This window comes from Seriola lalandi, unplaced genomic scaffold (genome assembly GCF_002814215.2).
Source record: "Seriola lalandi dorsalis isolate HSWRI2012SDOR001 ecotype SW California unplaced genomic scaffold, Sedor1 jcf7180002054927, whole genome shotgun sequence".
NCBI lineage: Eukaryota > Metazoa > Chordata > Actinopteri > Carangiformes > Carangidae > Seriola > Seriola lalandi.
The window spans coordinates 157,206-169,640 of record NW_019525479.1 but is presented as its reverse complement, the minus strand read 5'-3'; the positions used below and the strand labels follow the sequence as shown (position 1 = coordinate 169,640).

Sequence of the window (12,435 nt, the reverse complement as noted above, 5' to 3'; positions counted from 1 at the left end):
ATCAACGTGGAGGTTTAAAGAATAAAACCAGATATCTTGTGATGTAGTCGGCAGACTGCCATGAACTTTGCTGAGCACATTCCTGACAGTCAGTCAGACAGAACACTTTTGGAAACAATAGATTTCATAGAGGTGTAGAGAATATCTAAGGGCCAACAGCTCTCAGCAAAGTGCGACCACAGATCTTCAGAGGAGAAATGAGGAATGACGAGGACTAGTAGACACATGCACAACTGGGTCGCTCGCTCTTCTGAAATCTGCCTCGGGGTTTATATGTATCAGTGTGTGGCACTTATCGCTATCAAGGCTTTCATCACCGCTCATTTTGTCTACCTTTCCTCCATTATTACTGCTAATTGCTATTCCTTATTATCAAGCTGCCCTGACACGTCTCTGCAGCCTCTCCAGCTGATCCAGAACGCTGAGGCACGTGTACCGACAAGACGGAAGAAAAGATCAAATTGCTCCTCTGCGCTGTGGCTTCCTGAGCTCATGGTGACCTGTTACACCATCGCTACTCCATCTGTGCACATTCATATCCCATTAATACATGTTACTAACCTGGCCTCCTCTCTCTCCTGTACTGCTGTGTTTTCTAGCCACGTGCTGCTTACTGTACATCTCTATGTGAAACTCACCTTGTGCTATGTTCTCCCTCCATCCCCTCAGCCAAGGAAGATGGCCGCCCACTCTGAGCCCCTGAACCTGGTTCTGCTCAAGGTTTCTTCTTCTTAAAGGAAGTTGTTTTATGCCACTGTCGCCAGCTTACAGTCTAGACCTGCTCTATATGAAAAGTGCCCTGAGATGACTTTGTATGTTCACCACGTTCTAACTTACGTGATTAGGAAATAAACATACGTATGAAATATTCTTCTTATTAGAAATCAATTAAACACATTATTATTCAAGCCAAGAAACAACAGGTTCTTAGGAGCAGGTCTGCCTGAGGTCGGATTCACTTTCCCTCGTCATTTCACAGTTTTCGTCTGAATTTCTCCACAGGCAGACGAGGAGAAAGTAGGTGATGAAATGCCAGGACTCGTTCACATCTCGGTTGGCAAAAGACACTTCCTATGCTTACACCAGAGGAAGAAATTCAATGACTGGAGTGTTGCTTTATTCCCACATAAATCAAAAGGTAAAAAAAAACGAGTGTTTCTTATTCCTCTTCCTCATGTTTATTGATAGATTTTAGTATAAATGTCTGGCAGAAAATAACAGGACTTGTTTTTGTGTTTAGCTTCAGTCAGTGAGGGCTGGCTGGCAGACACACACACACACACACACACACACACACAATGACACAATACATACCGCACATTGCCCTGCAGCTAGACTCTAACATGATCACACACTCTCTTACAGTCAGTCAGTCTCTCTCTCAAAGACACACACACAGACACACACAAACTCAGCGGCCCATAAATTCCACCCTTCAGAGGTACCATTATAAAACTGTCTTATGTGAACATTATGTCAAATGTCACACACACACACACACACACACACACACACACACACACACACACTCTCTCAGCTGAAACACTCCATGCTGGCCTTGGCTCTCTCCATTTCGTGCAGGAAGTTGTAAAACTGAGGGAGCGTCAACTCTAGAAGAGACGGGGGGGAAACAGGAAACGGAGTGGATAAAACAGACTGAGATGAACTGGGTACATCTCTACTACAGAAGATAAATAAAAATGAATGACATTTTTTTTCACACTCACTCAGCATAAACAACCAGGTGTATCTTATTTCATAACAGCTTTTTTCCTTTGTGTTTGGCAGCTCTTTATTTATTTTAATTTTATTTAAATTTCTCTGGAAGTGAAGAGTTTTGAAATTTCTGCTTTGATTTGAATAAATGAAAGAATTTCACATGAGCAGTCATCACTACTGAGGATGAACAGATGAAGAAAAGAGTGCCAACAATGAAGCTCTCCAACAACGGTTCGCTGCTTTTGACAAACAGATACTTCTTTATTTGGTCGTTTGCTGTGACGACTGTAACTGATGTCGTGTCTTGCATGCTGTGTTTGTGTGTCCTCTGCTGTAGTGAAATTCCCCCTTAAGGGACAATAAAGATCTCTGAACCGGCTGAACTCTGAACTGCTGGTTCTCTAAAAGTAAAAATTTTTTAACACTATTTCTAAAACCTCTTTTTGCAGCGCTCCTCACGTTGGAGTGGACATTTGTACCAAATTTGAGATATCGCATTCAGGAGAACGTGACGGATGACATGAAAACACGATGTCTGTCGCTGGTGTGGAGCCGTAATAAGACAAAAGGTTGTTACAAATGTTAGCTGAAATATTACACTGTGCATTTTCCATCCAAGGTCTGCACTTCTATCAGCTGTCACCAAATCAAACAATGCAACTGTAAAAGCTTGTCAGAGCATCAATCTTAGAGCCTAATTATATTATAGATAAAACAGCCATAAACATTCAGTGACAGTGTGAGTTTTCACACCTTAGAGCAGCCATTTCTTCCTGACCAGCATCTGTGCAAATCTATCCACCACCTTAAAGAAATAATCCAAATGGCTAATGATGCAAAAAGCTAATGATGCACGTTGATAAAACCAGGCGGTTTCTTTCTTCAGATAATAAGCAGAAACCTCACGTCAGATATCTCATAGTAACGTAGTTTGGGAAACCCCAGCCTATTCGCCTGTGATGTAACTTTGCTGCTGGCGCTACAGAAACTGTGTTTGAAAAACTTTTCCAAAACGGGAAACAGGAGTGGCAGCATTAGAGGGTAAAAGAAAATTATAGTCTCCATCTCAAGATGTATTTTCTCTCCAATGCTTCTCTGAGCTGAGCATTCCTGCTGATTACACATATCTCTGTACAAGCAGCGCAGCAGGCGACAGAGTTACGGTGAAAAAGAACATCATTGATTTAAGTGTTTCCGGGAAGAACCTGCAGACCCGAATTACTCACAACGCAGAGTGGCCGACCTACGGCCCCTTGCTTCATGTCATCCCCTCTCTCTCTCCCTGACCTTCCTGTCTACCTCTCACTGTACTATCAAAAATAAAAAGGCAAAAATGCCCAAAAATATAACTATATAAAAAAAAAAAAAAACACAGAGTAATAGTACAGAGTAGACGCACTTGCAGTTCATGCATACACCGTATTTCTATGTTTTATTAATCGTACTGCTGCACACACATGGATCTGACAGCCTGTCTTCATTTTATTGAGCCTCTTACCAAATACAATAAATGACATGAACATGATTAAAATGTCAGTGTCGTTTTTATCAGTAACGGCACAAACTCACTCACCCATGTAGACGTTCTCAGTGGAATTCCCCCGTCTGACCACCAGCTTCAGCTGCAACAGGACAAAGAAGTGTAACTGTGCATGTGTGTGTGTCTGCGTGCATGTGCGTGCATGGCCGGTCAAACGCAGGCTTTACAGAGCTTTCATACCTGCAGAAAGATGTTGCCGACTTTCTGAATCTCACTGGTGCCGACAGTCACTGTGTGGGGCCAGAAAACACATCATGATGCTTCAGTTCATTCAAACTGAAACAAAAATGGAATCACAAACAAGAACACACTTCTGTTTTTAAGTTGTATCCCAAAAGGCCGGACACACACACACACACACACACACACACACACACACACACACACACACACACACACACACGACTCTAGCTGGTTGTTAATGTTGTGTGTCTGTTGGATGTGTGTACTCACTAGAAACGAGCCATAACGACATAAAAACTGTCTGTCGGTTGTGTTATTTAGTTCCTCTATCGTTGCCCCTAAAAATGAACCAGTGCTGCTGTAAAACTCACCATGAAGATTTTATTCTTTTCTTTTAACTAAGCAAATTTACCTCTACACTCTTTTCTTTGACTTATCTTTTTACCCCGAACCTTCAGTTTTATACATTTCCTCTTTCTCCATGACGCAGCCCATATTTCATTCCGAATTGTTCTAATTTTTTAATATCTAATTCCAATTTAACATGCATCTCAATTGTCTGAAAATAGACTTTAATTTTAAATGTTTTGTTTTATTTCATTATTTATTATTGGCTGTCTTTGGCTCTAATTTATTCTTATTCTTCTATTCTCTATAAATGATTTGGGGTTTTGGTTGTAACGCTGATGGAAATGGAATATTCCATTCTCCTTCTTGCAGAAGTTACATTACACTTTATATTTATGTTGATGTTAAACTCTGAATGTTCAAGGTAAGTGAAATAAACCTGCTTGACCATAATAACTATTTCTCAACATGTATAACGTGTATACAGTTTCACAACTGTCATCCAAAGAAAAATCACATGGTCAGTTTATCAGTTTTAAGGTGTTTTGTCAAATATGTCCAAGGACCTGGATATTTTATGTACATTCAGCCCTGTATGTAAAGTATGTTGGTCCATATGAACACCAGCTTGTGAGACAGGCCGTGGCCATATTGTCCCTCCATACTGTCAGGTCTCCACGGACGCCCGACTGGATGCAGCTGCAGACACACAGTCCCTTCGTCTGACTGGAGGTTTTCTTTTACATATCAACAAACAGCACGGTGCAGCACACACAGACACTCCCTGTCCACTCCCCTCATAAGCTGGAGCACATTATGAAGATCAGCTCAACAATAGTTGAACATGATGCTAACGACTCTCCTGCCCGGCTGTATTAGCATCTCTATCACCTTAGGTTCTATGAATAAACAATGAGGCCCGATAGAGAGCCATCATCTGTTTAAATGAGACTGAGTCTTACACAAACCATTAGAGGACCTAGAATATGCTAATGACTACGTTAGACTAGAGGCTCGTGGTCATGAATATGCACTGAGAGAGCTGCAGCCCTCACAGTGTGCACAGAAATAAACTCACAGTGAACCTATAATTACAAAAGCTAAATCTGATGTGGTTTTACCTCCAAACTTCCACTCCATGTCAACCAGCTGGTTGACCATGAGAGTCTGTCTCACAGCGAGTCTGGACAGCGCTGCGTAGTGCTCCCCCCACTGCAAAATATGATTTTAAAAAGTCAGAACAACTCATGTGGTTATAAAATGATTCCTGGTTTGATAAGAAAGTATTTAATGTGACTTTAAGAACACAGAAAGAAACTGGGTTATGCACTTGGTCATCATCAGATTGCAAATGATGAACGTCAGGGGATTTTTTTTTTTTTTTTAAACCAAAAGTATCTATTTTGATTGTTTTATTTTTACTGCATCTAAAAGCCTAAAATAAAAAAAATTCATACTAGCAGGAATTTATGAAAAGTTACCTGCTGTGAAAAGTGAGCCGCCTTGTCCTCGTTCAGTCCTGAGGAAACAACATGAAGGAGGAATAAAATGTAAATTGACACAGCGTCATAAGAGAAGAGTATCCAGCAGCTATATTTAACCCCCGTTTTAAAATCGACACCACTGATGATGGTATCGCCGGTGAAGGATTCAAGGTGCGTACCTAACGTCACGAGGTCTTCTTTGATCTGCTCGGCTGTCAGGTTTTTCTTCAGGGCTCCTGAGGGGGAAACAGGGGAATCACTGTCACTGAAACGGAAACGTTCCTGTAGCTGCAGCTTTTTTCTGATAATTCAAAGCTGAACTTTCACAGGTGTCAAGTTTTGAGTGTCGTGGGAAATTTCTGAATTAGCGTGCATGTATGTTCAGATCTGTGCAGCCTCACAGAGAGGGGGATGTACTAAAGTCAGGTTGTGTAATTACAGTTTTAACTACTGAAGCAAATAGTTTGTCTGTTTAGTCTTTCTCTTATTCCCATTGATAACTGGCCTGTAGTAGAATATATCTTATTGTGTCAAGACGTCGACTGGTTACACTGGAGTCTGTCCATCAGGTGGATGGGTGTGTGTGTGTGTGTGTGTGTGTGTGTGTGTGTGTGTGTGTGTCTCCCACCCTGCGGCACCAGGAGGACGCTCTTCATCAGGTTCCTCAGAGGACCAGCACTCATTCCATGTTCCCCTGCAAACCCAGTGAGCTGCTGCATGAACCTCTCCGTCTACATGCGCACGCGCACACACACACACACACACACACACACACACACACACACACACACATGCAAATCCATGCATTCATTTGCACACACACACAAAAGAACAGGCAATGTTTCGCCTCGGTTCAGTTATCAAGGCTAATCACTGAATCCAAAGTCCCATTATCATCAAAATTGTGTGTGTGTGTGTGTGTGTGTGTTTGTGTGTGTGTGTGTGTGTGTGTGTGTGTGTGTGTGTGTGCGCGTGCTCACCTCTTTAGGCTCCAGGAGTAACTGGAACAGAATTTCAATCAATTGGTGAAACTGCTGCAGAAAATAAAAAAGTTCAGTTTTGGTTGATGTTAAAAATGTTCAGCTGCGTTTGGTTTGTTGAAGAAAAAAAACTTTTCATTTATATATAATATACTTTGTATCTGTACATAGATTTTTAAATGATATACATGTCATGTGAAGCTGTTTGTGTGACTAAGAGTTTCTAGTCTTTGAGCAAGTGAAACCTCTCCCCAGATCAATTAAGTTAAATATTATACGGTTTGTTTGGGATGAGACAAGTTCTGAAAACATAAAAAAACAGCATCTCTTCATAGTTGTTCTGAGTCTCTTTCTAGTCATTGTGTGTCTCTGTGCAGTTTGTGTCTCTTAGAACAGACATGTAGACATTTGTGGTCCTTTCCGTCTCTTTCTAGTGATCTCTCAGTCAGTTCGTGGCCCTGAAAGACACTGGGCCCACTGGGTAGTTTTGATGCTCTTACTTTTGTACTTTAACTTCAGTAATCTTCTGAATACATGAGTCTCACTTGAGTATTTCTACACTGTGTTACTCTTAATGGCAGCCTAACTCCACTGGTGCACTGGTCCTGCTGCCGTCACATGACACACATGAGCTGTCACTATCACCTGGTGCGTTTACTGACGCCTCTGAATAACGAGCCGATTCTGACCATTACTCTTTCAAACCAGACAGATTTCCACACGTGTTTGAAGGAGGTTTAAACCTCAGCCAGCAGCTGAGCTCAGAGTAATAATAAAATAATGTAATGATCCGAGTTTGGCGGTAAAAGCGGCTGAATTTACCTGCTCGTTCAGTTTGTTCAGGTTCTGGAAGTCGGTGCTGACCGAGTCCGGCAAAACGTCTTTGGTGAAGTGAAGCTGCATGTTTGTTTTTTTTAGTTTTTTAATCTGCAGGGTTTCGCTGAAAAACCGTCAGATGCTGCTCTGCTCTATTCTCGACTCCTGTTCCGGGTTAGTCAAATGCGCATGCGCACCGAGTGGTAGCCCCTGCCTTCCTCCTGGAAGGAGCATGAGAGTAATTGAATCAGAAATTGGATTTTTTTTATGCCTTTATTTGATAGTACAGTAGAGAGACAGGAAGAGAGGCAGAGAGAGGGGGGATGACATGCAGCAAAGGCCGTCCGATGCGGGACTCGAACCGGTGACTTTAGCCTCTACACATGAGGCGCCTGCTTAGACACTACATCACATGACGCCCCAGAAATTGAAATATTTAATCATAAAAAAAAGTGGTTTAAAAGGCAAAAGGCAATTAAAATGGTAACCTACAATAATATTGAAATAAGGTTTCATATGTAACAATATATCATTATTAATTATTTCATTATGACTACAGCAGTCAGAGAAATGTAGTGGAGGAAAAGTACATTTGCTGAGATCTGGTGAACCACTGATTGTGTCCCACTTTTTGTGCTCTTTTCTTTCACAATATTTGTCCTCATGAGGAAACAGACTCCTACAAAGTGAAAAACTACAGGCTGATGTGAACAAGGAGTTTACGTGTAGTTTCTCTTCTGTATCACTGCGTCCCCTCGGGTAAAATGGAAGTTTTTTCTTTCACTCTGATTTCTAATGAAATAAGGTGAAAAGGGGGTTGACTAAAGACGAGAGAGGCACGGAGAGGTGAGTGTGGTTGAGGGGCGGGACAAAAAAAGTAGTCCCTGCTCTCGTTTTTAACCTCAGGGGACAAAAAGTGGGAGGTGACATCTTCACCTGGGAAAGCCTCAGAGCAACCAACCCCCCCCCCCTCACCCAACCCTGCAGGTCGACTCTATGTATAGGCCGAGCCTCTAAGTGGCAGAGTTCACTCAGTCTGCAGGGGGACACACGCTGAGAGGGAGAGAGAGAGAGAGAGAGAGAGAGAGAGAGAGAGAGAGAGAGACCTTGGCACACACCAGGAAAGAGAGAGAGAGAGAGAGAGAGAGAGAGAGAGAGAGAGAGAGATCTGCAGCAGCTTACTCCGACAGAGTGAAGGACTCCTGCGAGAGGAAAAGACGAACCTGATCCTGATCTGAGCTCAAGTCCAAGGCTGATTTTAAAACTCTTTTAAACACATTTTTCACCAGTTTAACTCCGCGGCGAACAACACGTCCTCCTCCAAAGTCTCCTGCCGTGGATGAGAGCGAAAAGCCCGGGTTGTTATGTAAGTTTCTCACCGCGGAGGGCGGTTTTTTCTTCTTTTTTTGCAGGATTTATTGCAGATAATTACCGAGCGAACAATTAAAGTCTCTAATATTAACACTTTTTATCACACCTGATTGGGTTGTGACTCCGTGTGTGGAGCCGGGCTCTGTTGTGTGCGGTTGTGTTTTCCTTTATCCCACGGTGCACTTTGTAAAGTGTGCAGGTCGGTAGTCGTGGTGCCCATGTGCACGGTGAACCGAGCTGCATACAGATGTTGCCCAGCCCGGTGAGGCGACGTTAATCCGCTACAAGTGGTTCACTAGTGATTTTTAAACTGGTCGCGTCTTTGTTTGAAGTTAATGGTGATTTTAAAGTGTCCTTTATTATTTTCCCACAGTATTCATATAATAATGTGAGAAGTGAACGCATCTGTGCTGCGGTTTCTCCCACTTTTCACTAGTATTTCAATAACAGAGCGTCTCTACATTACATACATACTTATTATAAAGCTTAAGATGCTTTTTAAAACTTTGTAGGCAGCCTAAGACTTTTATCTGCTGTTATTTAGTATTTCTTCTGTGAGGACTGGTGCTGAGAGCAGATTAAAGGTTGTTAATCGACCTTTTATCTAAATTTTGAACTTGAAAATGACTGAAAAGTGAACTAGCAGTGGTTTCACGGGGCTGTCCCTCCTGTGGGGTTAACTGTGATAGATCAGCTGAATGAGGTGTTGGGATTGCACGACAGGATTTGTTTCTTTTTTTTTTTCTGTGGTGGTTTCCTGGTTGTGAACGCGCTCCGGTGTTTGAGGCTTTACCGGCTCAACTTCCGCCTGGGATTATTATTAGCGTGTTGTGGGGCAGGTAGGAACAAACAAACAATGTCTGCAGATAAAAAACACTGCTCTCGTGTGTGTGTGTGTGTGTGTGTGCGCGCGTGTGTGTGTGTGTGGAGCATGTACAGTCTCTGGTGTGGAGTCATTAGACTGTGCAGGGAGCAGCCACGCGGTGGGAGATGAAGGGGAGGAGTCAGATTAAAAGCTGCAGGAGAGTTCACTCAGAGGAATGTTGACATAATGCAGGTGACTGAGTGATTGTAGCCGCCAGCAGGAACAGGTAGACCTCCCAACAACTACCGTCATATTTAACATAGATTTCAAGATGGCACACACGCTTTTCCTTTCATGGCATAATTTGACAACATTACAACAGGACCCCAGGGATCGTCAATAAAATATGTTTTCACTCCAGAAAACAGGAGTTGTAGGAAGTCGGTTGGCCTCACATTCAGCCTCAACACATTTTATTTGCTCATATTCAAAGAATAGCGTACATGTTCTTATATGAGCTATTGGGCTGCAATTAATGTTTATTTTCAATGTCATGATGAAACTTATTTTGCCTATAAATTATAGTAAAATAGCTATGGCATAACCCAAAGATATTCAGTTAACAGTGAGAACAGCAGTGATCCACTGGGCGATCAGCCCCCATTTTAGCAGCTGGAGTTGGTGAATTGTCAGCACTTTTGCTTGATATGTGACTGCGATGATTCATCAGTTTAAAACCAAACGGTTGCTGCAAATGAATTTTTCTGTAGATGGAGGTGGGAACATTAACACGATAACCTGGCAGATACTTTCTCTGCAGATTGTTTTTGTACATTTGAAACTTTAGCTTTCAAAAAAAAACAGGCAACATTTTCTCTCGGATAGTGGCGTGATCCAGTTCATGATGAGTCTGTGTTCTCCTGCTTTTAGTTTTTGTCCTAAACACGTCTGTCACTTTCGGACAGAGATGGAGTTAAACTGGATTTCACTGGAACAGCTTGTTGTGAGATAAATGAGTCACACTGTTGTTTTTAATGAGATGATGACAGATATTGAAGTGTCTCCAAGATTCCTCTGCCCCCACACACACACACACACACACACACACACACACACACACACACACACACCGGGATCAACCTCACCATCACTCATGTAAACTCAGTGCTGCTGTAGTGATACTGAATAGTGGCACTGTTGGTGATGCATCTCATCAATGGAGCTAATCAGCTGTTCCACAGGCTGATATTTTCCAACAGTGAATAAATAGTGAGTGAATAAACTTGTGTTTAAATTGAACTTTTATTTAGTGATCAGCAATATATGGAGCCACATGATAAAGCATTAGCAGCATTAGTTTTAGTTTACAGAGTTAATCTGTGCATTATTTTGCCATGATTCAGTCATTTATGCTGATTTGAGGTTTGCACATGTCTTGTGGTTTAAAGCACACCAAGACTGAAGTCATAAGTTGTGTGTATTGTTGTGAGATGAGTGTTATTTTCACAGACAAAATGTTTTATGAAAACGTGATGCATAACAAACAGCTTCTCCTGAAAACAGATTTTATAACAGCCCGTCACTATCTTACGTCACTACAGCCGCATAAATAACTCGCTTAACCCTCTTCAGATGAGTCACATCATTCGGTGTTTACTGACCTTTGGGTTGTTTTAATGATGGAGAGAGCTGTTTCTGCAGGAGACAAACATGCAAGATCTCTACATGATAGTATGCGATGTGTAAATCTGCATCATACATCCATATCTGCATCAGATCTGATCCTCCCATTTGAAATGAAGGACTTTAGGTTGAGCAATTATTTAAAGTTAATCTAACTAAAAATCCTCTCTGTTCAGTGGCGCAACGTCATAAAAAACGGATGTGACACGTTTGGAGTAGGTAGAAGGTTCAAGATAAAGTCCCTGATAGGTTTAGTGTGTTTTCCCAGAGGCTATGATTAACTTGAAGCAGACTGTCTGAGAGTGGCTCATTCAGTTTGCACATTTATAGTTGTTTATCTCACACTGTGATCTTCTAATTACTCATTTGTCGTGATCATCCTGGAAGCAAAGATCTTAAGACTAAAGACTGTTGGAGCGCCTGAACGCTGAGGCCGGGCACTTAAAGTTTGTAGTGGCTGTTAAATGCTGGTATGCGTTGTGTGTTGTGCTGGTGATGTTGGAATTTAAGCATGAAATAAAGATGTGGTAGCAGTTGTTGCTCAATAATCACATTCATCCTTTAACTGAGAGCAGCTCTTAATGACGTTGGAGGAAGAATACGCTTTAGTAGCTGTAACGGCAGGAGAAAACACTTCTTTAAAGCCTGGTAAAGATGGATGTAAGCGGTGTGAATGCAAGACAGCCGAGTTCTTCTATAGCTGCCTTTTGCATCATGGGATGTTGAGTGTTCACCCCCCTTCACTTACATTTAGAAAGGCATCTCTGATCAGTCCCTCAGTTTACACGTGGGAATGTGAGTGTTTTAAGACGGGCTTGTGCGGCTTAAGTGTGAATGTAACGTGTCAGGTGTGGTACAGGCCCAATGTCTGCTGTGGTTTTCCCCCTCATGGTTGCAAGTTATGTGACAGTTCCAGCATTAAAGGGATGTACCGGTCCAGTTTTCTCTCGCTCTCTCTTTACCTGTTCTGAAAGCCGACCTGCACGGCTGACACCTGTTCTCGTAGCCTGAGCTCCTCTCTGTGCGGAGCCCATCCGAATCACTTTGGTCTGGGATCGCTGCAGTGTAAATATTTGAGTCGGTGTGACTGAATACAGCCGGTAATGTGGATCGGTAATTCGTCTCTCTTCTCACCTTTTTGTTATCCACAGTTTTAAGTCTGCTCTGTTAATGTGAACTCAAATCAGTTTAAAATCCATATCCTATATTCTGATATATAATCTATAATCTGGTGTTTACGGTTTTTTGGTGTCATGATTTAAAATGGGACCTGATGATAGTTTTCTGTGAGAGCTGTTCCAGGAAGCTGAATGGACGATGTACTGTACGAGCCTTCGTGCCTCCACAGCTCAGTCTGTACAACGGGCAACAAAGTAGACAATGTATAAACTGTAGGGCTCGATCCGAGCTGGAAGGGGCCATAAAGTACATGACGGACAAGGAATGCAGCCCCCAGAGAGAGACTCTGAGGAGCTGACCACCCCCCCACCCTACCCCACCCCACCC

General features: G+C 42.3%; 2 protein-coding genes across 4 annotated transcripts in view; one reads left to right on the top strand and one right to left on the bottom strand.

The window, feature by feature from the left end:
• Positions 1-1,155: 1,155 nt before the first annotated feature.
• Positions 1,156-7,257, bottom strand: commd7 (COMM domain containing 7). Of its 2 annotated transcripts, none has more exons than XM_087170084.1 (9): positions 7,077-7,257; positions 6,255-6,305; positions 5,903-6,005; positions 5,454-5,510; positions 5,272-5,309; positions 4,912-5,002; positions 3,440-3,489; positions 3,293-3,341; positions 1,156-1,610 (listed from the first exon to the last, which is right to left on the bottom strand). In XM_087170084.1, the coding sequence occupies exons 1-9, from the start codon at positions 7,155-7,157 to the stop codon at positions 1,534-1,536; spliced, it is 597 nt and encodes a 198-aa protein (XP_087026210.1). In that variant the 5' UTR covers positions 7,158-7,257; the 3' UTR covers positions 1,156-1,533. The 2 variants fall into 2 exon arrangements, with proteins under 2 accessions (XP_087026210.1, XP_023248681.1); XM_023392913.2 differs by having other exon boundaries at positions 6,255-6,308; positions 7,077-7,256.
• Positions 7,258-8,169: 912 nt separating this feature from the next.
• Positions 8,170-12,435, top strand: part of LOC111644235 (DNA (cytosine-5)-methyltransferase 3B-like) — a 39,308-nt gene continuing 35,042 nt past the window's right edge. Inside the window, exon 1 of one of the 2 annotated variants that reach the window (XM_023393024.2) lies at positions 8,170-8,436. In XM_023393024.2, the coding sequence (XP_023248792.1) occupies positions 8,435-8,436 (2 nt within the window). In that variant the 5' untranslated portion in view covers positions 8,170-8,434. The remainder of the gene's footprint in view (positions 8,437-12,435) is intronic. The other variant, XM_023393023.2, reaches the window with a different exon arrangement.